Below are 27,705 nucleotides of genomic sequence, written 5' to 3' on the forward strand. Positions count from 1 at the left end.
AGAGCAATTTGTCCATTCAAATGAAATAAAATGTGAAAGATGAAAATTCAACAATTGATTGAGATCTTTATTCAATTAACTTCATCCAACGGTTTATGGAACCATCCATTGATCGTATATCGAACAGCATTTTTATTGATTATCTCGGCAACTTGGTGGAAAGAGAAACGAGACACTTCGAAGAATAAAAATCTGTTGAATTCTGGGACAATGTTCGTAGTTGGTTCGAGGAGATCTGATGGGAAACAAATTCGACAAACTAATTAGGCCAATCGAATAAAACGATTCAATTACTTACAATCACTTCGATAAAGGTCCAAAGTACCGCCCCAAGATTTGTCCCACTTTTTGTTGAGATAAATGATGAACGCGATTCTCCGGTCACCTGACATATCATCATGACACAGTAAGTGATTAGTGTAAGTATATTTAGATGCACTAATTGTAACTTTTTCTTTATTTAATTTTTTCCCAACGACTTTAGATAAAAACGGAATCACATTTTGCACAAGACTTGTCGCTAAGCGCTGGACCAGAGGGTTGGACATGAAAATTTCGTCTTCTATTTGATGATAAGTAAACATATCAGTGTTTCTCAGTTCGTAAACTGTATTCTCAATAAAGTTAATCAAATCATCTAAATATTGTTCATCTTGAATGAAGTTTTGTATCCAACAAACTTTGAAAGGCTCATTTAAAATCCCAAAGTCTGTAACCTTTTCATGTCCGTCGACTTGAATTGACCTTCGATAGACATTTTCAACGCACTTCGGCCTCTGTAACAGACCATTCAACTCAACAGGTTCCGCTGTAATGAAGTACTTGGAATCACTTTGATAACAACCGAGTTTCCTTTTACTGGTCATCACTTTTTGGTTACTTTTTCTTTTCTTCCTAAACCTTCCCCTGCCCCACATCTCCCATGTGTCCCACCACATCTCTCACTGATTTGAGATCAAAAAGATCAAAATATTAATCAAACATTCAAACGAATTACTTTTGATTTTTGTCGATGATGAAATTGGAAAGCACGAAATTCATAACAATCAAACCAAAAGAAAATGTGATTTTGTTTTATTGTGGAACATTAGAAAAATGTCTTCCACTAGTTTGGTTGCTTAGCAACCAAACCAAGTAACCTTTAGGTTACCTCCCGGGCTTTTCAGCCATTAGAGTAGAAAAACATTGTAATTACATTCTCTCATTTGTTTTTGTACAATAATAATTTCATTTATAATTTACAAATTAACAACAAATAAATTGATTTAGAAGTTAGTCAAATTCACCAAGAAACAATGATTCTGCAAGATAAATGAGAAAAATAAAAACAATAATTAGAAAATGAATTCATTGAAAACAAACGTGGTTTGATAGGTTTCTTTAGTCATTTTATTCTCAAACCTCCAAGGAGATTTCAATTGTATTTTTCACTAAAATTTTCTTCCTTTTTTTATTATCATTTCATATCAATATGATCACTAGTTTAAATTACACATGTTGATAACAAAATCGCAATTAAAAAACAATAATAAACAATTAATTTAATCACAATTTAAATCTTAAAACAAAAACACGTTTTCCAATTTTTTTAAGAAAAACATTGGGACCGTCTTCTAATTTCAACTTACTTATCATCAGTTGATTGTCTTTTGTGTGAAAGTGATTAAATTGTGCGGTTGGATGAAAATGTTAACATGAATTAAAAGTAGACAATTTTGTTTCTTTGATTGTTGTTTTTAATTGGTGATTAAATTTAAAGTGAATAAGTCGATGGTTTCGATTGACTGATGAGGGAACTTATCAAGTGTTATTGTTAACAATCAAGGTGGTCATTTATTGATATTTATTGAATGAACTTACTAATTAATTGGAATTCAATCTCGGTCACCATTAATTATGTGAAACTTTAAATTGTATCACACATGGTTAATGGTAATATCGATTGTCAAAATTTGATCTTTGTTCGCTTAATCATTAACCAAAGTTGATTTTGGTTTCACTGAATTATAATCAACGTAATTTTGTAATATTTAAAAAGATTCGTAAACAATAACATCTTCATTGTTATAGTTATTTGGTTCACTCAACAAATAGATATTGATTACATTTGATTACAGTATAATAATATTCTTATAAAATTTGGGTTGATAAATTATTGTTTATGGTTGTGATGAATGGCGGTTGATGAGGTGAAGATTCGGAGTTTGGTGAGATTGGTGATGTCGAATCTTTATCCTTCTTTTTAGCCTTTTTTCGTCTCCTTTCTAGAGAAGCGACTTCGGATTTAATATTAATGTAAGTTTTCCGCAAGTCTTGTAGTCTTTCTTGTAAAATTTGTATTCGTTTCTCTGCTTCAAGATTCTCGTCGATGGGAGTACAATAATTATATTTAGATGTTGGGTTAACACTGTACACAAAAGCATTTGGACTGTAATTGGAAAGAGTGAGCGATGGAAATGATACAGAGTCGCTTATTGGATCATTCGATGTGAAAGGTTCATTCGAAGATTCTCCATATTGACGGGTTTTCCTTCCGATGGAGCCTCTTGTTTTACACCCTACAGATTGATTCGATTTACCTTCTTTCATCTCTGAGGTTGATGAGGTGCGTACTCTTCCTCTTCTCTTCTTGGGTGAAATCGATGGTTGGACTGTGGTAATCTTGTCATTCTTATTAGAATCATTTACACTATTCCTTGAGCACGAATCCTCGGATGTATTCTGAGCAGGAGATGAAAGGTTACAATCTTTGATAATAGCAGGAGGGGCTCCAGAGGCTGCATTTGCCAAAGAATCTAATGCACTGATGGCAGAGGCAAGCGATGTCTTAGAAACTTCCATTTCAAATCTTTGATCATTTTGTAAATGGCTTTGGTGTTTTTCATTGTCACTTGATTCTCTTTCATGAGGTGGTGAAGATGAAGGAAGTGTCCCACTTTTAAGGCTCTCAGGGGTTGTCGGTGGGGTGAACTGATTATTATCACGATTATTCACCTGATGATTTGGAATTGGCTCTGGGTCAGCATTATTTTTAAGTTCTGCTTGTGGCAATAAATTGGGTTGCGAAGATGATGTGGCTGTTGATGATGATGAAGAGGAGGACGATGAAGATGAAGATGATGATGAAGAAGATGATGATGATGAGTGACATACAGGATGAGCTGAAGAGGGTTGAGTTGATGATAAGCATGAAATGGCCGAAGTCTCAGAGGTTGTGACACTCGGTACTGGCACAGGGGTTGAAATATTTTCGATGACATCTACCTGGTGACCAGGCGGACTCGCTGGTACTTCCTCTTTACACAATAAAAATGAGCCTCCGGGTTCTTGAATATTTTCAATTGAAACAGTGATTGTATTACTTATTTCTTCAGGTGCGTTTGATGATTTACTGTCAAAGAGACTCGCAATTTCTTGATTCTCTTCATCATCTTGATCAGCTTCTTTTCTTTCACTGTTCTTGTCTTTTAATTCAGATTCAATTTGTTTTTCTTTGTCGACGACTTGTTCAGTTTCTTGTTCTTTATCCTTTCCTCGATCGATATCTTTTCTTTTAAGCTCTTCAGTATCTTTTTTGAACCTCTTTTTTGGTGCATGACCTTCCCGCACTTTACCGTCACCAGCGGGAGAAGAGACATTTTTAACCGGTGGCTCAGCATAAGATTGTTTTGTTTTGTTAAGAGATAGTTTTCTCTTTTTGTTTTTGGTTTCAAGTTCTGAGTCAACTGGAAGCTCGTGTACTTTGTCTTTCGCAAGCTCTTTATCATCGGGAAGAGGCGATTTACGTTTTTTCTTACCAACTTTGCTTGACTTTTTAGTTTCATCAGCAATGTGAGATTCATCTGATTTTTTAGAATTGAGTTTCTTTTTCTTCACTGAAACATTACTGTCTACTCTTTCTTTTCTTTCTTCACTGAAATCACTTCCTCTACTTCTTTTCCTATCTTTTTCTTTTTCCTTTTCCTTTTCTTTTAAATTTAATTGTTTGATTGATTTTCGTTTATTGGTGGTCGATTTGTTGAGTTTTTCATCATCTTCTCCATTTGACACAGTATCATCTGTTGTTGCACTAAAGTTTAATGATGGATCATTTTTACTCTCTTCTTCTTTGGAAACAGGGCAGTTCTCTGGTTCTAAGGTTCTCTCAGGTGAATCTGGTCGCATGGGAGATTTGGCGAGATTTTCGTCACATGTTAACAGATCTTCGGTTATTTTAATCTTGCCTGGTTCTGGAATATCGTCGAGAGTTTCCTCTTTGACGCTTGTTGAGACAGTTAATTCAGACACTTCAACTGTTTCGTTGATCGATTCAGCTTCGGTTTCACATTTATCATCATTAAGATCCATTTCTGTGACACTTGTACCATCTTGTTTAGTATCTTCACAGTCTTCAATTTCTGTATCAGCGCATCTATCAGGTAAGTTTTCATGAAGCTCATCAAGTTTCATTTCATCACTTGACCTATTAACACTTTCATTTACATCTTCATCTTCATCAATTTTCACTTTTGATTGACTTGAAGTATCATCATCCACAGTTTGATTATTTGAGTCTTGAGAAGCGATTGATTCTCCTCCTTTAAATTTTCGTTTACCACCTTTTTTCTTTTTACCAGTAGAGTCCTTTGAATCGTTTAATTTATCAACAATAGATGATGATGAAGGTCGTCCTCTTTTAGCAACTGTCCCTGTCTTGTTTGTCTCTTTCTTTTCTTTTGATGTTTCTTTGTGAATTTCATCTGGCCCATCTTTCCCTGAAACTGGACTGTCTTGACCAACTGAAATACCTTTTTTTATTTTGGAGCCTCGACGCTTGGCCGCTTTGTCTTTCACTACTTCCACAATTCTAGCCCTTTTGATCCATTCATCGTATCGAACATTCCAGCCGGTGTAATGGACAAAATATCTTCTTTTGAAGAGATCGGGGTCATTGTCGGTCTTTAACACTTTTGCTTCATAGATTTTCACAGCTTTTCCTTTGCCATATTTGACTCTAACACGGTTGTCGACATCAACATCAACATCTTTAGATATGGTGGGTATTTTGGCATCATACTCTGCTTCTGATTCTGTTTCCGAGTCCAGATTACCGAAGCTTTTATCGTCATTGTCACCGCCATCGTCTTCGTCGTCTGTACCAACTTTACTGCTTTTCCTGCGACCTGTTTTACCTCGTCTTTTACCCTTTTTTGTAGCTGTTGACGAAGAAACTGAACCATTGGTAGGACTGTTGGCTTTTTTATCAGAATCATCAATATCAGCTAATGACTCATTTGTCTCTTCTTTAATCGATTCTTCTCTTTTACTTGAACCTTCATCAATCTCTGCAGAATCATCACTCTCAGCATCAGATATAGTAGATGCATTGGACGCTGCTGAGGTTATTATTTTTCGGCGACGTCTTTGCCGTCCCCTTTTAGCACCTAATTTAACAGGATTTCCAAAATGTTCAGGGTTAGTCAGAGGAAGATGATCCAATGATTCAGATTCAGCAAAGTGTTTGCCTGATTTGAGACACAGGCTTGTCCTCCTTAGAGTTATCTCGTCACCATCATCAAAGACAACTGTGTACTGAGAAGCATCGATAATTTTATTTATTACACCATCTAGATATTTATTTTTATCCGGATGTTTAGCCTCAATGTGTTCACCAACTCTGAGGTTACCTTTTATATGTTCATCGGTCACTATCACGGAGCCACAATTGTTCTTGAAGGTTACTCTACATTTGAGAAATTTATTTATCTTCTTAATTTTAGCTTCACAAAAGGCTCCCTTGTATTTAGCTGAAACATCAGTACCAATGGCCAAAAATGGAGGTTCCGAGTCACCATACATCAAATACGAAGGTGACGGAGAAGAAGTCATAGTTATTGGAAAAAGGATGAAGCTGAAGAACAAAAAAGAGAGGGAGATGAAAAAGTAACAAAAATAGGGTGAAAGGAGAGAGAAAAATGCAGATCAAGAAAGGAAAAAACAAGAAACACACAAGCAAAATAAAAAATAGAGAGAGAAGTAGAAAGGAAAGAAAGAGATTGAAAATAGAGAATAAAAGAGAATAAAATGATGAAAAAGATGAAGAAACAGAAAGAAAAACAAAAAACGTTCCCCAGAACAATCAACTTTCAACTATTGGATTACCAACAATATTAAGCTTGATTTTAAAACCAGGGAAACAATCCAACATCAGGTGAATTCCTAATCACAAAATCAGAGACAATTAAATCAGCGGTTCAACATAATTAAAATACAAATAGAAAATTTTGTTTGACTGATCGAGAACCAAATGAGCTACTGTTCGAATCGATCAAAATCGATTCATTCCAACAACAATCGATTCTCTCTCTTTCTCTTTCATAACAAAGATTAAGTCTCAAAGTGAAGCGCCAAAAACGAATGAGATCTTCTGGTGATGGAATCAAAGTAATTTCAAAGCCAATTGATAAATGGACAATTTTTGGCCTTTAAAAGTGACGATTTACTCACCTTCCATCGGAAATATCCAACTGAAAGCTGATTGTTTCCCTTCACTGAATTCGGTCAGTTCTAGTCTCTCAACCAACACCACGTGTAACATCACAATCAAGATTCATCACTTGGGGAAAACAATCAAATGGTCGGTTTTTCAATCAATAACCAGTGACAAAGTCACTTTGAAGGTCTCACATTGGGCCAATTGTAAATCATATTTTCCAGGTGATTGGATCTTTAAACTTCTCATTTAAAAGCCAAGAAATCAAATAAAAGCTTAAAAAGAGATTAAATGTTGATCAGCAATTAGAATTGTTATCAACAGATGTCACCGTTTCTCTTTCTTCGTAATGAGTTCACTTAACGTACTCTTAACGTCGCGTACCCGCCGTTGGTTGGCCTTTAATAGTGGAAGATGAGGGAGCAAAGTGAGACTTTAGAATGAGAATGAAGACACTTTAAAAGTTAATTCATTAATTGATTATCTTTTAGAGCATCAGCATCACTATTCTGTGTCTATTTGTTTGTGATCAACTTTTTCTCTTCAACATTAACCAAACATGATCAACTTACTTGGTGGACCAAACAATTAGTGTCTTGTGTTAATTGTGCCAATACTTATTCCTGATCCTCGTCTTTAAATCAATTGTTGAATAAGAGGAAACTTAACCATCGAAATGATTAACCATAATTACCAAATGCTTATAATCGTCAGTTTACTTCTCACCGGAGGATCGACTGCAACAGTCGCATCAATAAAAGATGTGAATTCAAATGGATCACCAAGTGTTTCCAATAAAGCGAGTATCATGTCTTCAGCCTTGAATGTGATCGGTGATAATGATAACACTCAACTGGCCCATTCCGTTTTGGTTGTTCAACGACCAAAGAATCGTCCGAAACCAATTCCTAGTGTGAGCAATGACTTTTATTGGTACAATACTGTTTTGTCTGATGATTCAGAAGCAAATTCGGTGAATATTGAATCTTTATCAACAAACAGTTCAGATGCGCCGACTATTTCAACCTCATCCAAAACCACTTCCACTTCCACTACTTCAACCTCAACTACAACCGAATCTCCTCCATCAGTTTCATCAACTTTACCAATCGGTGAAACTTTACATAGTAATCATCGACCATTAGGTAAACCAATTAAATCTCGTCCTTGGTTAAGACCGATTAGCACAAGTAAACGTAAGAAACCACCGATCACTTTGATCACAAGCTCAAATCCTGCTGATTTATCGATGATGCCTCGAACAACTGGTGTCCCGTTTTCATTTTTCGACGATGAAGTTCCAATTCTAATGAGTAATAACCATCGGAAATTTCCCTACAGTTTAACAACTCGAAATAAATTAACATCAGAATATGCTAATTACTGGACTACCCCATCAACTACTGCTCTTTACAATGATTACTCATCATTGATTAAATCTCCATCTAAGTTGCATTTCAACAATCGACGTCGATCAACAACAACAACCACCACCACCACGACTCCGAGTCCACAGATGATAATGGGCAGTAAACCTCCGTTGAAAGTGTCCCATGTGATCGCATCCAAAAACAAAGAACCCGACGAAGTTAAATCAAGTGTGTTAACAGTTCTCGATCCTCAGAATGGATCAGCTCATTTACCACCAAATACCTCGATAGTCCATCGAAATGTTCTTGTTCCCTATCGACCAGGTCGACCTAAACCTGCGCCCGTTTCTACTACTCAATATCCAATTTACCCGATCCTCGCAGGTATAACTAATTGGCCAATACAAAATAATCATTCGAGTATAAATAATGTCAACGATTTGAATGGTTGGCAGTGGGATGAAACCGATAGTTACTCAGGTACCACTGTCCCTCCTCCCTCTTTCTCTGTCCCAAGCGAACCAGCGACAACAAGTAAAAGCCCAATTGAATATTTGGATCCGATTCCTGTTTCAACGATAAATCGACCAACAATTGCTATAATTGGTTCCAGGCCAGGGGGCTTTGGGTCATTCAGACCAACCCCGACAGCCATAATAACCTCATCTCCATCCTCATCTTCATCCTCGACCGTAGGTTCAAATTCAATTCCTACTCCAGCTCAATCGTTTCTAATTTCTGATGTGCAAACTCAACAACACATCTCACATTCTACTCCTACAACTACTCAGCATGTTATCTCCGTTACACCAATTGGTTCCAATGCTGGTCATGTAATACCTTCGTCAGTCAACACTTCCACCGGTCAACATCACCAACAACACATTTTTGGTGAGGTTACTCACTCCTCAAGGCCTCCATCAGCTACAGCAGCGAGCCATCAATCAGACGTCAATCTATCAACAGCAGCAGCGGCCGCAGCCTCGACCTCAAGTAGTTTAACAACAAGTGGAAGTAGTCAGTCGTTCATCGTTACGACAACCACAACAACCGAATCATCTAAGCCAATGAAAGACACTTATGTTCATGCAATTTATGCCCCACCGATGCCTTCAACCCTTCCCAAACCAGCGACAATCCCAGCGAGTACCAGTTCCCTTTTAGCGCTGTTTGGAGTGGACAGTTTTTCTGGTCTATTCACACAATTAACTGTTTTCAAAGCTCTTCTATTCACCGCACTGGTCATCTTATTGCCTCCACTAACTGTGGCCGCAGCCTTTTCAAGTCTCGCAGGTTAAGGTAAGCGCTTCCAAATGAAGCTCAATCAATTCTGTCAACAAATACTAATCAACAAAAGGCAAAGATAAAGCAAGACAATAATAGCCACACGTCCAAAGGTGACTACAAGTAAGAAACAACAAAAACATGATGATGAGTCTTGTTGCTTTTCATCAACTGTCAAGTCAAAACTCTGAACCCACCTAAAACATAATGATAATTATCATGAACGAATCACCACCCAACTTGAATTGTAAGACTTCGAGATGAAAAGGGGATAAAGATGATGATGATGTTACATTAATTTGTGATGATGATGATGATGATGATTCTATTGGAGTAAAATCTTAAAAATGGAGGACAAAAGTTATCATGGAAAAAGAAGTAAATTAAGTAGCAAAGTAATACGAAAACGTGATCTCGGGACATTGGATTATTATTTATTATTAAAAGAGATTCATTGTCATCTTCAATAATCGTCATCATTATCATCATCATCATCTTCATCTTCATCTTCAACAAACATCATCATCATCGTTATTCATCATCAACGACTGATTTACCAACACTTTGTATTTACCTCAATTTAAAGTGATTTGTTACTTGGAGACTCACCTTTTCAATGGACAATCACATGTACAATTCATATTAATCATTATCATTACAATCGTTTGATTGTTGCAGATAATTTATAAATTGGCAAAGCTCAACTCTGTTTTATGGAGCAATTTAATCAACACAAAAATGGCTTTTTATTTATATTGTTCAATTTTGGAGATAATTTAATTTTTTGTTATAATGAAAATTTCTATTCTTTTTATTGTTCCTCTTTCAATCCTTAATCTAATCCAATAATCTCTCCCTGATTATCTCGGTTATTTATTTTCATTACTGAAAATTATTGTTCATTTGTTTACAAAGTTTTTATTTCAATAAAATGAAAACATGAAACGTATTTTGTTTTAAATATGCAACTGAATCAATTGTTAATTTATTTTTCACGCTTTTTTTAACTTGTCACTTGTCATTTATTTACGCTAACAAATCAACATGCAATATATGGATCAGATAAATTAAATCGTTGAAACCAGAATTCAAGTTAACAAGAAATTGGATATGATCAGTTTGATGAAAGTTGATGTTGTTGAAATTCAAAGCATAACAAGAAGATGGAGATGATTAACCATATCACAGGTGAAGATGATGATGAGGATGAAAAGGAAGAAAGTTGATCAATTGATCCATCAGGGTTACTTTGGAAGACGAACAAGATGAGGAGATGGAGAAAATTCTGATAATTGGAATATTTGAAAGTCTCTCTTTTCGTCACCATCAATCTCTCACCTAAACTTAGAAAAAGTATCTACCTGGAAAATCCTATAAGAAGATTTTGGAATAATTTTTTTCTTTTTACTCTAAAGGATCGATACCATTTCCTGGTGCAAAATGTTGATTAAGATGATGAGGATTAGGATGGAATCATGAAGCAAATAGTGTTTAACACACTGCACTTGAAAATGAGCCGATCTGTTTGTTGTCCTGTTCACCAAAACTGTGATAAAGTGTGTAGATGATGAGAGGAAGATGAAAAAACGATCAACTGATTTGGAAGATTAAGATTAGTATTTAGACCAGAACGGAAATTAACCGATTGGACCAATGGACAGAAGACATGAAATGGACTAATCAACTTTCTTGACCAGGATCTTGTTCCTTTCTTTTATTTGCTTTTTTCTTTCTTCTATTGACAACAAATTGTCTTCTTACTATTGCTTCATTCACCAATTAATCAATTAAATCAATTCCAATTGATTGTTGGTCATCTAATAATCATCATTGTTTATTAGTGGCGGTGCTTCATTCAAGGCGCAGTGTCTTCAGGTCACTTTAAGACTCTAAGTGATTCATTTTCATCCTAAATTATGAACCAACGAAGTGACCGGATGCATGAGTAGAGATAACTGATTTTAGGTTAATTCAGTTCAACAGATTTTCTTGATTTTTACCTTTACCAACTTATCATGTTATTGGTTAGTGTTAACTTTGTGTATCTAATCTGGACCAACCTAAACTAATTATATTTATTATGTTGCTTGATTAGTTCCAGTTGATTGTTGAGCTTTAATCACAAAGATTAAAACAAAAATAAAATCATCGTTGGTCAATAAACGAGGAGATGACCTTAAAATTAGTTAATTGTTCATCAGATTATTTATATTTGCTTACCGAATTCAATTAAAGTCTCTATGATGGATTAATGATTTTATTTATTTTTCTCTCTTAATAATCTGAGAGATAATTAATTAGATTGAAAGGTAATGATAATAATAAAGTGTTGGTCTGATTAAACTTTGTAATAAGTGAATGTGGAGGCTGAACAATTAAGATTATCATTTGAAGATGACCAGGTAGATGATAGAGATAATTAAGATCGACAGGAAATTAGGACAATATAAGAGAGTTGTAGTAAATTGTTTCTCCCTTGTAATGTTCATCTCGCTTATGTAATTGACCATAAGAATCTAATGTTTACAATGAAAGAGAAATTATCTGATTGTGATAGAGAACAAATTGTTTCTATTTCTGTTGAGCATCATTAAGAAAGAAATTAATTAATTCGCTTTAAATTAACTTGTCAGAACTAAGAAAATGATCTCATATCGAAACAATGAACTTCTCTCTCAAGAGATTAGGTTAACAGTTAACATTTTGCTCAATTAGCATTGAACTTGGATTAACATAACAAGTTTACTCTAATTAGCAGTGGGAGGAGAGAGAGAGAGAGAGAGACAAAAAAGATACAAAAACAAAGGATGATGAAAAGAAAGAGAAGATAAGAAAGAGGAAGATGAATGAAGAAAGAGACAGACAGTTGATGAACATACAAATAAGATACTTACCTTTTTCCATGATAATCACAATCATCTGTAAACAACAAACATCATCTTTTGTTTAACTTTCGCAACAATAAGATGAACATTAAATTGCGAATCAACTACAATTAAAAGACTGAGTAAATTGTTCATCATTTGAGTTACTTTTTAATGGAAGATGATTTAACTCTCACCACAATGTTTGTATTCTGTACACGGGTTATCCTACAATTCAGTTTCACATCGTCTCGTTGCTCGACTCGTTTCGAGGTCAGTCTGTAAATCGCTTATTGAATTGACCGACTGATTTGATTCATCTCAAAATGACCATTTCAATGTAACAAAATTAACAACAAATTAAAGAGACAACAAAAGAAAACAGATAAACGTTTAAATGGCTCTTGAAGGAGATGATTTTTGACAGAATCTTGATTGTTATCAGAAAACAACAAATAACAAAATTTCAACATCACTGATCATTTAAATTAATCACAATTGTCATTTTAAAATAGAAAAGGAGGAGACACGTTTAATTATTAATTTGATAAAAATAAGATTAAGGTTGTTGATTGTGAGTATTTATTGTTAATTGTGATTAGAAATGAAAGTGATCAGAACCCTATCAATTGTGGGCTCCAATTCCCGTCCAAAGATGATTTATAATCAATCATTGAAGAAATTGAATTGTTTCTCTATTCACCTTAATGGTTGATTGTAAAGACCAATTAACTGAATACTCAAATTGTGATGAATGAGTTAATTGCTAAGAAAACAAAAATTTCATCACAAGTAATTTGAGTTTCTCATCAATCTCATTAATTATGTAAACACATTATATTCAGCTGACCAAACGAAATAAGCATCAAACTAATTAACTTTTAAATTGAATAATTAGCATCATCTTGATTTCTTATCACCTCAAAGTAGCCAAAACTTTTCCCTGCAGCATTTAATGATAAACAATCAGCTGGCCACTCTCATTATCCTTGTGAACAATCAGATAAACACGTAATAACGTTTTATGGCCAAATTTTATCAGAATTTGGTGTAATTGGGAACAATAGGTTACCCGGTTACTCAGTGGGTACCGATTTAGACGCCGTAACAATGCCGATTATTACATGTGATTATGAGAGAAGAAAAGATTCTAATCATCTGGATAAATTCAGTGAAAGGATAAAATGATAAATAGAATAGAATCTAAAGACTGAAATATTAATAGAATAGAAAACAATCAAAGAGGAACCTGAGAAAATGGTTTAATTTCCTTCATTGGTAAGATGGAGAAAAAGTGAGTTCTTTGAAATAAAAGATACTAATTTGACCCTTAGTGTTAATTAACTGATAGCTGATCGATAATTACCTGTAATCTTCTTGTATTCTGATAAAAAATCATGTTATTCTTGTTTACTTACATGATATCAATAGTGAAGAGGCTGCAAGATAATTACCTTTCATTATAATCACTCATAAACTGTTGACAGTTTCTAATAACATGTAATTGTATCTTTCTAGATCCTGTGAGCTCATAATAAGATGAAATAATCACAATTAACAATAAAAAGAAAACAAACAATTAGAACAATTAACTAATAGGTACTAACTAAACCTGAGGTTTTGGCTGTTGACATTGAACTGGTAGTTGATTAAAATGCTCATCTCGTCGCAACAATTATCTAATTTTACTTTTCTCTCAAAATTAACGAGTTGAAATTAATCAACTGTCAAGGCAAATCGATTGGGCACAATTAGCACCTCAAATGTATTGAGAGTTTTTGTTACTTTAATGAACAATAATTAATCTACTAAAAACTATCAAGGAAACAGTGACATTAATGATAACTGTTGATTCGCAATCAAAGTCAATTATTTCATTTATTTGTCACAACTGATCAGTCAATTCACGTGAGAATTAATTTGTAACCATTGGAAAAAATGTCAAAAATTTTTTCTTTCGTTGAATTGCAATTCGATTTGATGATATTCTCTTAATCTTCTTAACACCAAAGTAACAATGAAGTAGAAGTGATAAATTATCAGATTATTGGAGCGACTTGAGAGGAATGGAACAACTTTTTCTGTTTATCTTCTAAACTCATAATATTTGGAATTTCTCCAAATAATTGAGAAGAGAATCTGATTAATCCATTAATAAGATCACAAATGGATCACAACAATAACAATAGAAAAGAACAATAATCAAGTAGCCACACAATGATCGGCCCTAAGAAAAGCCTCCAAATAGTAAATTGTTGATTTATTAAAGGAAAAAGTTGCAAAACAAAGAAAATTTCTTTTTTCTTCTATTTTTGTTTTTATTTCTCTTTCTTTCTCCTTCTGATCCAAATAGGAATTAAGCCTAATCAGGGCTGATCTAATTCCAATGATGTTTCAAGTATCCTTTTAATCATCTTCTTCTTCTTATTGCTCTTGATTGTTTAACTGATTCTCTTTTTCCCTTTTCTTGATTTCTTTTCGTCGAAATTGCTCAACTCACTTTTCTCTCTTTCCATCATCTCCAATTGAGGGTCATCATTGATGAAGAGCAGGAGAATAAGAGATTCGGATGAAACTGATGAAGAATGAAAATGCTCTTCTCCCCTTGTGGCCTGTAATACTGTTCCGAAAACACGGATTTTCTAATGATAATAATCATCTTAATAACTGAAAATTACCATCAAGACGATGATGATACTGAACCACGCTACTGATGAAAACATGAAAATAAACAGCAACAGTTGAGATAATGACCAGTGCAAGATAAACAATTACGATGATGATGATGAACAGGCTTGTAAAGAACCACAATTGTCAGAATTTATCAAATGTGTCTCAAGATCAGCTGATACAATTACGACGATTGCAAGTAGCTTTTCGTCGACTTGGTTCATAATTTTTGATTCTTACGAAAATCAAAGAAACGAATGAAAGAAAACAAGAACTATCAAATTAGATATTCCACTGAATATCAGAATGAACAAAAAGTTTTTTGTTCTTAAATTTTTTTGTTTCCTTTTAAATCAACAGTTGATTGCTGACCCGTTGATTTAATGATACACTTTCATTGGAAAATATTATAGTTTTATCTGTGATCATTCACCAAGATTAGAATTAGAAATTCAAATCATGAAAAATCAACAATGAAACTTATTGAAATTACAAAATCATTTTAGTTTAATGTTTCACTTTCTGATGATAATCAGTTACTTTGATTAACTAGATGGCCAATTATGCAACTGATTTACATCAACGTGATGATTTATACATGGTAATAGACGGAATCTTACCTGGTACCGAGAAAAAAGTTCCAACCCAAGTGATCAATTTGATTAAGGCTAAAACATTTACCTTTAATCATTTCATATTCCATTGACTTACATTCTTGATAATTTGATTTTCTTCTCGATGTACATCGTATATGATTAATACTCCATCTCTTTGTATGAGCCTTTTGATTGTTTCGCACGATAAAATGAGATTCAGATCAATGAGATGAACCAAACAAACTGAGCTCAAAATTGCTCAGAATGTAAATCAACTTTTCTAACAATTTACTTTTATCAATGAAAAACACGAAACTAATCAACTCTAATTGAAAGTATAAATCATTTTGTTTATTTATTAATATTAATAAATTATTACATTTTGATTGATTTGATTTGTGATGATTTTAATTTGGAAAAGAACTATCAATAAATCATCAAATTCAATTGTTTAAATCTTTGTCTAAATTGTCCATTGTTTTCAATTCAACTGTTGCGATTAAACTTTAATTGTGATCATTTATTTTATTCTAATCTACATGTAATTGCATGTTACCTGAAATATGAATTTAAATGTTTTCTAATCACGAGAGGCAATTGAATGTTGTCAATAAACAATCAATAAATCATTAATTGCGATCTCAGTTCAATTTTTAATTGTTCTTTGGTTTTTTTTTTAATTCTCTAATTAGTCTGGAAAAAGTTTTCATAATCAACACCATTTGATTCGCCAATTCAATTGGAATTCATCATTTTGTTGACATTATTTATCCAAATACTGAATGGCCGTTGTAGTTAATCATCATTCTGTAAATAGTAGTAATCGTCTCCTAATTGAGTTGCTGTTTACAGCCAATTGAAAAAGTAATTAATGATTAGCTGAGTAAACAATATATTAAAAGTGATTGTAAGATTATGAGCAATTTAAACAAAGTTACAATAAATGAGACCACTGAGATTATTTGAAGATTTGGTGATGAAAATCACATTCAGATAATATGAAAGGTTATTCATGAATAAATCATGAATTGTGAATCCATGAATGTTGATAAATATTAATCAACGAAGGCGATAATCTTGAATAGTATCTCCATGTAATCTGATAATCAAGGTTATCTTTAATAATCAAATGCAATTTATGAGTAACAAATTAAAGGTTCATGAGATGAAGATAAATTGTTCACCATGTAATTGGAAATAAATACCTGAAGAATAAAATCTTATTAATATGATGCTAATTATAGATAATTATCTAAACTCCGACGATTTCATAATAACGTTGAAGGCTTAGTAAACTCAATTGTGATCAAAACAAAGCATAAATCAATCAAGTAAATTAATTGAATATAATGAATGATTAAAGGGGAAAACAAGATCGATTGACAATTAAGACTGGTGATGGTTAATAAGGTTCAGTTGGTGGCAAGTGAATTGGTTAAGTTATCGAGTTAAAAATTAATCAAATAAAAACACACCAATGGAGCAAATAGTTAACACGTTAATACGTTAATAGTTATTAGATTAGAAGACATGAAATAATAATCAAAAAGCATGATGATGATGAGATTTGACAATCGATTATAAAGAGACAATAATCAATAGAGAAACAAAAACAAATCAATTGTTTCCTTGTTTTGCCAAATCGGAAATTGTATTGATCGTCATCGTCTTCATGATTATTAGTTGACATTAGGCAACAGGTAAAAGATTAAGATAATGATGAAGGAGCAGATAAAAGATGAGAGAACGAGATACTTTTGTCTCTCTCTCTCCCTCAGGGGTGATAATTGTGCTCAAGTGACAGATAATATTGTACATGGTGTTTATGTTTAGCAAATTAGCAACTTTGTTGATCAGTTGATTGTGCTTAGGAAATGGGCCAGTTGGTGACGATACAGAGAGAAGTCAAATTGTCACACTTGAATTATTGTGACAATAACTATCAATTGACTGATGGGTCGTAATTATTATTACAAATACAATCAATTCTCTTTCTTTTTCTTCTCTCTCACTTTACATGATCGCCATCTTATTTTTTATCTTCCATCTAAAGGGTAAGTAAGGTGATAATTTTTTTCGCCTAAATGAGTCCGGAAGAATATCTTCTCTCTCTCTCTCTTCCAATGAATTTTAACTTTGTTGATGATAATGTGATCAGTGTAACGTTCAGTTGAAGATAGAAAATGAATATTTTTTCATTTTCTTTCTTTTTCTCTTTCTATTTCTCCTCTTTCCATGGTACAAATGCCTTGAAGGATTCCAACTGTGCACCATTAGTCGCAAAAAATTTTCTGCCCCGATTGTTTTCATCTCTCTTTTTCTCTTTCTTTTGGATGAGCATCTTCTTACTTATTGATAACTTGTTGAATTAGATTGATTTGGTGGCCAACCGAGCATCATCATCATCATCATAAACTCATTTGAATAATCATTCATCCTCATTGAAAATTAACTTTTTTCTCATAAAACAAAATCCAATTGTTCTACTGAGCTACAGAATGGACAATGTCCGTTCGTTTGAATAATTAGAGTTCACATCGATCGGTTCGATGACAACGACATACCAAAAGAAAAGTACGAATGTCCTCTTGATCTTAGTACCAAAAACTTCTTCGTGAATTTGCAAAGGTAATGCGTTGGTCGAAGGTGAAGAGTAAAGGTATTCGATTTCTGTGTGGTTAATGTGAGTTCCAAACTTTTATTTAATTGTGTTGATTAGAAATCTAATTAGTTGGATTTTCTTAGACGAAATGGCTGAAGGAGAGGGAGAGACATTAATTATATTTGTTTTCTTCCTTATTGTTGGTCAAACATCAATAAATTAATTTCACGATCGAATGGTCTTCATTCATTAGATGAGTTTTTTCATTTTCTTTTCATTATCACATCATGAGGCGAATTGAGGTTTCCTGTTGAAATAATTCAAGAGTTATATTAATAACTTGAGACTCAAGCTCGTTGTCGGTCATTTTCAGGGACAGAGGTTCGATCTACATCAACTACCGATGACCAAAGTAAATTGTTTCGAAATATTTGCCAAGCGACTGAACAACTAATTAGAATTAACAAATTAGATTCAGCTGATTCTCTCACAGTTCTGTATCAACAGCTGATCTCTTTTTAATTATGTGAAAATTTGACAAGTTCACATGATGAGTAGACTTTTTGTTTTCTCTAATCAGTAATTTTCTTACATGGAAGTAATTAATATGATGACAATTTTCTAATTAATCAGAAAGAAGCTCGATGTTGATTCGATTCGTAAAACTATTAATCTCGTCGAATGTTAAGAATGAAAAAAGATCAATTTTCTGTACCAAATCGTCATTTCCGTGTCTGTGTTCAGTTTAAACCGTCGGTGGAATCATGAGAATTGTAAATTGTCCGTTAAATTGTTTCCAATAGATTAGATTGTACAATGTACGATGTTAAAGTAACAAGGGGATCGTTAAATTGTTATCATTACCATTACAATTATCTTTATTATTATTGTTATGATTACGCGACCTGTTGATGATCAATTGCCAACACCAAGGGGTGAGAAGTTGAATGCACAGATATGAACATATATTGTCTAATATAAATTATTTTCCCTTTAGAAGGATCAAGACAAAACCACAATTAAATTTAATCCAGTTCTGCTTTTGTTACCAGACTATTGTTCCATGTAATTTAATTTGTTTCTCTCAACTACAAGTCTCAAAAAGGAAAAGAATCAAAGATTCACTTGAGATACTTGGATTTTCTTAATCATCATTATCTACAATTATAATCACAGTGGTAATCAGCTTAATGATCATGTTAACTGATGAAAAGATGATGATATCTCCTAATATTTTCACCAAAGTTAAATAAGTAAATCAATCAAGAGATAGTAACAATTTGCCATCAATTTGTGATCATTTGTATTACCAGAAGTCAAAGAGACACAAATACATTGTTTCCTTAAAGTTACAAATCAATTAAGTTAATTTACTAATACAAATTAACTCAACTAAATCTAACACCAGGCTCAGCTATTTAACACTAATCTAATTGTGCACAAGGAAAATGGTTCATCGACAATTTTATTACAATAATTACAATTAAGTTGATGTTTTGTCTGTTGAAAAAAGTGATTCCAATTAGGAATCAGTTTTTACTTCATAATCTATTGATTGTTGCATATTTTTCATTGATTCAGAGCTGAATCTGTTCATGTGACCCTGATATGGGTGACAGATCAACCAGTCATATAATATTATCAATGATTGCGTATCCTTAATCAGTGTACAAATTAATCGGAAGCAATCATCTCAATCATAATCATCTTTTAATTTGGGACATCTTTTTTTTGATGGAAAAAACTTAGAATTGATCACTGATTTTAAACCAATCAACTGATTGTTTCAATTTTGTTAATTAACTTTACTGATGTTTTAATTACTCTTTTTTCAAATAAAGTGATTCTCATTTCACCAAATTCAGTCCAAACTGTGACTTCAATCGAGCGGATTTACGGACTAACTTGTCTTGTTGATTAATTGTTTAGTAATTACTATAATTTGATGGATAATTAATGGAATGATTTTCAAATTAATGGAAGACAATTAAATTTTGATTGATTCGAAAGAGAGAAACCAAAATTCTGACCAATAATCAATCAAGATTAACGGATTTCAATTCAATAACAGTCTAACCCTCGATGAGGATTTTGGTTAAAACAATAAAAGCATAAAGATCTTAATTGTTAGTAGTAAATTAATGACGCAATTGAAATACTATTAATACAATCTTATTAATAATCGACACTAGAACATCTAATTATCTGCAACGGCGATTCAATGGATCAATTTGATTAAAAATTTCAATTATCATTTAATCAAATGCAAGTCGAAGATTATTCAAACTTCAATTGATGTAAATGCAAATGATTATGAAAATTTATTGACTGATTTCAATTGAAATTTATAAATTGTCTCCCACTGTTAACAATTAAGAACCTACAACAGGCGGATAAATTGATTTGATTTCAATTGTTTGATTAAAAATTTCAATTATCATTTAATCAAATGCAAGTCGAAGATTTTTCAACAATTGATGTAAATGCAAAGCTCAAAAAGCTCAAATTAAACATTGATTTGATTGAAAAATGAACAAATTTGAGATAGAATCGCGAAAATCATGAGCGACTAAAATTGGTGCAATTAACTGGTACAAGCAATTAATCAAAACGAAATCACCTCTAAATTAAAATCCATCAAAAAAACAATATTTCATTTAGTTCTGATCAATAGACCATTTGATAAACAAAATGACCTGAAAATCAACAAACGGACTTGGAAATGTAAAAGTGACCTAATGAAACAGTTAAGACAGATTATCAATGTACTGTGGTAATAATAATGTAATTAACTGATTGTCTGTTTTCAATTGTTATCAACTATGTTATGGTTAACTTGGCACTCTTTTGACAAGGTCAGTGCATTGATTTGTTCATTGTTTAATCAACAATCAGATGTGATGTATCACAAATATATTGAGCCCAAGAAACAATAGTAACCACAACATTTTACCTGCGATTTGTTTGATTTACCTCATTTATTATTTACTAACAATGACAATTAAAACAACTTTCTAATTTGGTCAAATCATTGATTGTAAACTAGTTTTTAATTACCAATCATTCAAGTTATTGATAATTTAAGATGATTTTGTGTTCGGCAATCAATGTTACAGTTAAGTAGACACAAAGTTTAATTGGAACATTTTTAATTAATTATTAAGTTTTTATGTTTACATACAATTGAATTAAATTTGATCGATTTTCTTTTTTTTCCAGTAAATCAATTTGATTGAATTTTTAAGGGTTGAGTTAAACTCATAGGAAAAGATGATTTTTATGATTGATCGAACTTCGTTAATTGTTGAAAAAGGTTTCTCTCATCTTAATCATTCGATAAGGTCACTTTTATTATTTAATTTAAATTCTGCACTAAAAAAACGTGATAACCGTTAGTTTTAATACAGATAATTGTCTTAGACTTTCAGTAGATTAATTTTTAGAAATTGACTTTGAGCTAATCCTTCAAGACTGGAAAGCTCCTTGACAACTGAAGCTAATTGATCAACGTGAGTTTTGTAATTTATTCCTCCGCCGGTGGATCGTTTTTCACCATAGACAACTTTTCCATCGAATTCGTTAACTTCCAGTTTAAATTCAGGTCCAATTGTTGAAATTGTACAGCCCAAACTCTCTTCGATTTCACCTAAAAGCTATTTGAATACATGATAAAACTCTTATAATTAATTTGCCTAAATTTTATCGTCAACTTGAGTCTATTACCTGTAATTCATTATACCAGATACAACAACCGCCGTCTTGCGTTAAATTTGTATTAAAACAATTTTTTCCTCTACTAGCACAATTAGAATGGAACCAAACTTTTTCAGGTACAGAAGCAACAAGGCTTACAGCAAGACCCATTCTCTCAGCTCGGCCAACTCGACCTATTCTATGGACATAATTAGCTTTTTCGTCAGGGAGAGTTACTTGAATCACGAATGGAATACCTGAATAAAAGAAATGAATAAGTTTAGATTCGTATTTAGCTTTTTAATTGCAATCAATTCACCTCTTATATCGATACCACGAGCGGCTACATCTGTACATATTAAAAATTTCACTTCGGCTTTTTTGAACTTTTCTAAATTGGCCTTACGCTCCTGAGGTTTTCGATCACCGTGTAGACACACACATGAATATTTTTTATTCTGACGAGAACCTGAATCGAAAATAGAAAAATCATTAAAACAATTATTTCTAATCAATGAATATTCAATAAATACACTTACCTCCTCCTAAATCATTTAGGTGGTTTTCCAAATTATCACAATCAAGTTTAGTTCGACAGAATATAATTGCTTGGTCTATTTTGAGAGCATCAATCGCTTTAACAGTGTATTCACCTGGTAAATTACGTACATGAAAGATAAAATATTGAATGTTTTTCTAATTGTTTTCTTTTAAACATTACCTTTGAGTATTTTGATCGCTTCACTTAAAGTATCAGCATTTGGCTGATTGGGATTAATCTTGTCTTTGGCATGAACAGCGTCAGTGGTGATTGTTTTTTTCAATCGTTTCCAAAGATCGTCTTTTCTGGGATCGATTTGGAAAACGACATGATGAACAGTCTCTGGTACAGAATCTTCGCCCTGAAACAAGAAGATCGAATTAATATCTATGTTCTGGTGATGAACATGGAGGTTTCGCAAGTAAAATTCACCTTTAAATCGACCCAAGTTGGAAAGAACATCAATTTCTCTGCGAGTTTCTTTACATCGAAATTATGTAAAGTTGCTGAACAAACAATCATCTGAAGTCTTTTACCATCATCAAACATTCTGGGAATTTGCGCATGAAGACGATTAATTATGTCGGTATGACCTTGTTGTAGGAGACCATCGACTTCATCAAGGATGAAAAATCTATGAAATGAGATGAAATGTGAAAACTCGAGGCTTGGGTTCAATTTAATGAAAACGAAATTACCTGCATTGTTTTAGACTCAGAGCATTATTGAAAACTAAATCTTCTAACCTTCCGGGAGTAGCGACAACAATGTCAACTCCCTGACGAATCTGATCAATCTGTTCTTTGGCATTACCTCCACCGATAATTAACAATAGTCTCAAGTCTCCTGGAAGATATTTTTTGAACGATTCTAAACATTTAAACGTTTGTTCAGCCAATTCTCTACTTGGTTCAATAATTACTGCCCTTGGGCCTGATCCTTTGGACTTATCATCGTTTGATGAACTGATATTGGTATTGTTTACGAATTGAGATTTGGGTGCTTTGGAGACCCATGTAGTCCCAGGAGGTGCATCAGTTTTGCCTAAATTACCAAGATAAAAGATCAGGTCAGTTTCTCATCAAAGGATTATATCGCTAAAATATTCTTACCATCAGCTGCTTTTTCAAATCGTACAGTGACCATTGCATTTTTTGTACATACACAAGGATAAAATGCCTGATTGACAAGGTTTTTGGGAATTTGAAAAGCTTCACCGAGGTATTCGCCGTTTTTGGTCCAAGCGATTGTTTCGCCGGCAAAATCTATTATATTCCCTATGACATCACCTCGATCACCAAAAGTTTTTCCATAGCTTTCAAAATTCCGTGAGTTACTTTTTTTAGCAGTTCCACCGAAGCCGAAACCGAGCTTATCTGTTCCTAAATCAAGAGACGCATTACTAAGAGCCCAACCAACACGAGCTAATCCCGGTTCTTTGAAATAGACTTCATAATAGAATTTGTTGTTTTTAGATTTTGCATCTCTGACAACACCGCGATTTGATCGAACTCCTTGCCATTGCTTAGCATCTTTACTTTGACAACTGAGTCCGTCGTTACTAACGACAAGATTTTCAGACCGATCTTTAAATGCCAACAACCATTTATCTATAGTTTGATTAGACGATTTACCTCTGTCTTTATCTGAGAATTAGAAATCGTGAATATAATTAGTCAATCGGAAATTATTGTGACCCAGTTTCTTCATCTATGGTGCATGAATCATCTTTTCACTGAAATTGATTCTCACCATTTAATGTCTCCCAAACAATTTGTAAAACTGGTAAACAGAAAGCACCCGTTTTACCAGATCCCGTTTCGGCTGCCATAAGAACATCACCTCCGCCTAAAATCAAAGGAATCGCTTCAGCTTGAATGTCGGTCGGTAAACTAAAAGCAAAAGAATAAAAGTAATTAGAAAGACGAGCTGACGAAAGCAAAATCCAATAGAAATTCTATCCAACGTGTGATTGTAACATTTCCACCAAGAGGACAATAATTTCTCCACTAATTACCTCCACTCCATTTCTTCCACAGCTTTGCCAATCTCGGGAAAAATGCCCATTTCTGCATAGAAAAGAGATGGAATTAAACAGGAATGACCAAAGACCAGAAGATGTTTACTTACCTTCGAATGCAGCCATTTTCTGTAATTCTCTCTGTCTAATTGTCACTTGAAGATTAGAAGAGGAAATCAAATTCTATGTTAACCAAACGAGTGACAAATTGGTTTGCAAATCAGGAAAGAGAAAAATTGATGATAAACAGAAGATAAAAAGGTTGAATAGGTCCAATTAGAAGATTATAATAGTTTATTTTGAAATTAAAAGATTCGCATAATGCTTAAAGATGTTAGAGTGAACAACACAATCAAAATAATTAATTGAATTTAAATGTCAAAGAATAATTTGTCGATAGAAAGTTAATTAAAGTATAAATGAGCCACAGAATTAGAAATTTGAATCAATGATGAACCGATTCGAGTCAATTAATCGAAGATTTTTATCTGAATAGATCGCAATAGAAACGATTGTAGACAGGGAGAAAGACAGAGACAAAAGAAAGAGAACAAAAATTCATGCATGGAGATCGATAAAGATCTGGATTGATCGATCTTGAAATAATCGATGATCGAACATCAATACTGTTTGTTTACGACGAAAATTTAAGCTGAAGCTGCAGCTTGTTCTTGAGCTTGTTTAGCCAGAAAAGCCGCTGTTCTGGCGGCCTTTTTTCTCATCTGAGCCGCTTTTCTTTTCGCTGTTTTAACGGCGTTAGTTCGTTCTCGTTCTTGTCGTATTTTATCGAGCCTTTCTTCTTCTTCCCTCTTTTCTTTTTCTCGTTTTTCACGTTCGATTCTCTCTTTTTCTGCTCTCGCCTCCATAATTGGAGCCATTTCTCTTTCCTTTTGTCTTTCGAAAGTGTCCTGGACTAATCTTTCTCTGATTTTCTTTTTCTGGGCTGGTGGTAAATTCTGGTAGTGGAAAGTATTTTCTCCATGAGCACTGGTCACTTCGGTGCTTGGTGCTTCTAATCCTGGAGCCACATAGTTAACTTTGACTGGGGCTGTGTTCCATTCGGAGTCCCAATCATCAGTTGACGTTTGTTGGTGAGATGGACCAGCGATGTTCATGCCTCCCATTAGTCCAGCTAATTGTTCAGAAACTTGAGGCTTTTTGGAATCAATACTATCCCATTCTTCTTGTTCCCTTTTTTTGTTTTCTGCAGCAGCTGAATTGTAGTCTGGACAAGTCTTCAAATGATGAGCATAAAGTTCCGGTTCAATTCGATGAAGACTATTGAAAGGACAAATTTCCAGTTTTTTAGTCGATTTCTGTGCACATTTAGCAACATGAACACTGAAGCCTTTCGGTTTAACTTTATGGTTCAAGTCATAGGGACAAATCATCAAGAGAGGTTCGGGTGGAATATAAGTCGCCATCACTGAGAAGCCAAAAGCCTCAAATGCACAATAAAATCAAACAAGAAAAACGAAAAACCAAATTTCTTAAAAAAGGGTAAGATGAAGGTGATGTAAGTTTGTAGGAAATTACGAAGAAACTGATAAAATTGAGATGGTCGTTTAAAAGAAACTTTGGACAGAAAATGTAAGAAACGAACAAGTTCAATGATTGAACTTCAATCCCCAAGTGAATTTAATCAACTAAAATATTTAATTAACCAAAAGGAGATCCAAACGAGCGACATCTCTTGGGATGCGAAGGTAAGAAGTAGTTACGATTGGTTAACAAGAGTAACCATCGAGTGAATCTAATCAGTCATCGTTTGGATTTACGAGGTAATTGAGTCGATTGTTGAGTGAACATCGATCAATCGTATCAATGGAAACTCATTTCTCTGTTTGTTCATTAAGAGAAAACAAAACAAAATAAATTACAAGTGAATCATTTTGTTTATTTGTTCTTTCATTCTAATCCCATGGCTCATCCATCTCGTGGGGCTTTGATTGTGATCGAGGGAATTGATCGAGTTGGCAAATCTACTCTCTGTCAATCATTAATCGCCCTTTTGACCTCGGAAAATGCAAGTGTCGAGCTGATCCGTTTTCCGTCTCGTTCAACTAATATCGGCAAATTCATCGACAATCACCTTAAACCAGGAGGCGATTTGCTCAATGACCAAACTGTTCATTTGCTGTTTTCCGCTAATCGTTGGGAAATGAAAGAATCGATGCTGAATAAACTTCTCGCTGGAAAAACTTTAATTGTCGATAGATATTCTTACTCTGGTGTGGCCTATTCTGCTGCTAAAAAGGTAATTTTATTTTATTTTCGTTATTTTAATTTGTTTGCTTCTTTTATAACCTTGTGATCTTTTCAAAGAGATTTAAACATTTATTAGTCTGAAGAGTCAACATGTGATTTAAAGCTTCTTTTGTGCTTTTTTATGCTTCCAAGAAAAGAGCTAAAGTGTTTCTATTATTTATATTTTCCATAGAAATTGTCCCTTGATTGGTGCAAAGCTCCGGAAAAGGGCTCATTAAACCAGATTTGGTTATTTATCTGTCTGCCGACGCTGAAGTGATCGCTAAAAGGCCAGGATTTGGGGATGAAATTTATGAGAAAAAAAGTTTCCAAATAGAAGTCGCTTCTGTGTATGAACAATTGAAAGATAAAGATTGGAAAGTAAGTGACCGATTTGATTTAAGCTTTTAATTGATTTTATTGATTCATTTTGTTTTTTTCTTAATCGGATCTTAGTTGATCGATGCCAATCAAAGACCTGAGGAAGTTCTTGCCATTGCCATTGGAGAGATTAAAAAAACCATGGAAAATGCTACTGAAAAGCCAATCGCTCAACTTTGGGAGTAATCAAACTAATTCATTATAAAAATATTTATTTGAGTTGAAATGTAAGACAATTTTTGTAACAATCAGAAAACTTTCAATTGATTTGAATTCAATTAAAGTTTTATTTTTGTAAACTTGCTGATCGCAAACGATAAATTCTATTCTTCTTCATTAGTCACTTGATTTTCATTCTCTTGCGCTTGTTTAGCGAAAAAAGCGGCCCGTTTTCGAGCTTTTTCCTTCTCTTTTGCCGCTTTCTTTTTGGCTTCTTTTTCTTTCTTTATCTTCTCTCTTTCTTGTTTTTCTTTTTCTAATTTCTCTTGTTCCTCTTTCTTTTCTTTTTCTCGTTTCTCTTTCATTTCTTGTTGTCTTTTTTCGGCTTCAGCTTCAGAGATTTTCTCAGCTCTGGTCTTCGTTCGGTTTACCAATTTGTCGTTGAAATTTCGTCTTTCTGCTGGAGTCATTAGTTGATATCGGAAAGCATTTCCTCCATATGCAGTTTGTACATATTTCTTTGAGTGTTCCAAACCAGGGACAGTATAACCCGACGGAGTACGTTCAAGATTCCAACTCGGATCAAGAATCTCTGGTTCCTTTTCTTCAACTTTCTCAGCTTGTGGTGGATCTTGTTGACCGAGTCCAATAGCTCCCATTCGTCCAGCCAATTCAGCGACTTCGGAAACCTTTTTATTGGTCACTTTCTTCTCATCCAACATTTCCCATTCAGTTTTTCTCTTTGCACCATCTCAAGAATATCATTCGATGCAAAGTTACACTCGACAATATGAGCTGCCATCAAT

At 33.5% G+C, this 27,705-nt stretch overlaps 6 protein-coding genes across 8 annotated transcripts; 2 read left to right on the forward strand and 4 right to left on the reverse strand.

Moving 5' to 3' along the window:
* Positions 1-46: 46 nt before the first annotated feature.
* On the reverse strand, positions 47-951 carry LOC128396235 (prolyl 3-hydroxylase OGFOD1-like). The gene is made up of 2 exons (XM_053356794.1): positions 299-951; positions 47-235 (listed from the first exon to the last, which is right to left on the reverse strand). Exons 1-2 carry the CDS (start codon positions 936-938, stop codon positions 72-74), a joined length of 804 nt encoding a protein of 267 aa, XP_053212769.1. The 5' UTR covers positions 939-951; the 3' UTR covers positions 47-71.
* A 109-nt stretch (positions 952-1,060) lies between these two features.
* Positions 1,061-6,627, reverse strand: LOC128396230 (AT-rich interactive domain-containing protein 4B-like). The gene is made up of 2 exons (XM_053356789.1): positions 6,487-6,627; positions 1,061-5,890 (listed from the first exon to the last, which is right to left on the reverse strand). Exon 2 carries the CDS (start codon positions 5,866-5,868, stop codon positions 2,131-2,133), a length of 3,738 nt encoding a protein of 1,245 aa, XP_053212764.1. The 5' UTR covers positions 5,869-5,890; positions 6,487-6,627; the 3' UTR covers positions 1,061-2,130.
* A 122-nt stretch (positions 6,628-6,749) lies between these two features.
* LOC128396231 (mucin-5AC-like) lies at positions 6,750-10,094 on the forward strand. 3 transcript variants are annotated; one of them, XR_008326784.1, is made up of 2 exons: positions 6,750-9,249; positions 9,713-10,094. XR_008326784.1 is itself a non-coding variant. In XM_053356790.1 (2 exons), exons 1-2 carry the CDS (start codon positions 7,149-7,151, stop codon positions 9,138-9,140), a joined length of 1,893 nt encoding a protein of 630 aa, XP_053212765.1. In that variant the 5' UTR covers positions 6,750-7,148; the 3' UTR covers positions 9,141-10,094. The 3 variants fall into 3 exon arrangements, 1 of the variants encoding a protein (XP_053212765.1); XR_008326785.1 differs by having other exon boundaries at positions 9,805-10,094; XM_053356790.1 differs by having other exon boundaries at positions 6,750-8,534; positions 8,634-10,094.
* An 11,093-nt stretch (positions 10,095-21,187) lies between these two features.
* Positions 21,188-24,730, reverse strand: LOC128396140 (ATP-dependent RNA helicase DDX1-like). The gene is made up of 11 exons (XM_053356676.1): positions 24,223-24,730; positions 24,110-24,161; positions 23,845-23,984; positions 23,205-23,738; positions 22,791-23,136; positions 22,525-22,726; positions 22,273-22,453; positions 22,091-22,204; positions 21,871-22,020; positions 21,582-21,808; positions 21,188-21,511 (listed from the first exon to the last, which is right to left on the reverse strand). Exons 1-11 carry the CDS (start codon positions 24,236-24,238, stop codon positions 21,275-21,277), a joined length of 2,199 nt encoding a protein of 732 aa, XP_053212651.1. The 5' UTR covers positions 24,239-24,730; the 3' UTR covers positions 21,188-21,274.
* On the reverse strand, positions 24,384-25,748 carry LOC128396146 (eukaryotic translation initiation factor 5B-like). The gene has a single exon (XM_053356682.1). It carries the CDS (start codon positions 25,534-25,536, stop codon positions 24,760-24,762), a length of 777 nt encoding a protein of 258 aa, XP_053212657.1. The 5' UTR covers positions 25,537-25,748; the 3' UTR covers positions 24,384-24,759.
* A 105-nt stretch (positions 25,749-25,853) lies between these two features.
* On the forward strand, positions 25,854-27,079 carry LOC128396147 (uncharacterized). The gene is given in 4 exon segments (XM_053356683.1): positions 25,854-26,369; positions 26,553-26,580; positions 26,583-26,740; positions 26,816-27,079. Coding segments are annotated over 4 exon segments (633 nt in total). The 5' UTR covers positions 25,854-26,033; the 3' UTR covers positions 26,927-27,079.
* Positions 27,080-27,705: the final 626 nt, after the last annotated feature.

This window comes from Panonychus citri, unplaced genomic scaffold, assembly GCF_014898815.1.
Source record: "Panonychus citri isolate SS breed McGregor unplaced genomic scaffold, ASM1489881v1 Contig00143, whole genome shotgun sequence".
NCBI classification, from domain to species: domain Eukaryota; kingdom Metazoa; phylum Arthropoda; class Arachnida; order Trombidiformes; family Tetranychidae; genus Panonychus; species Panonychus citri.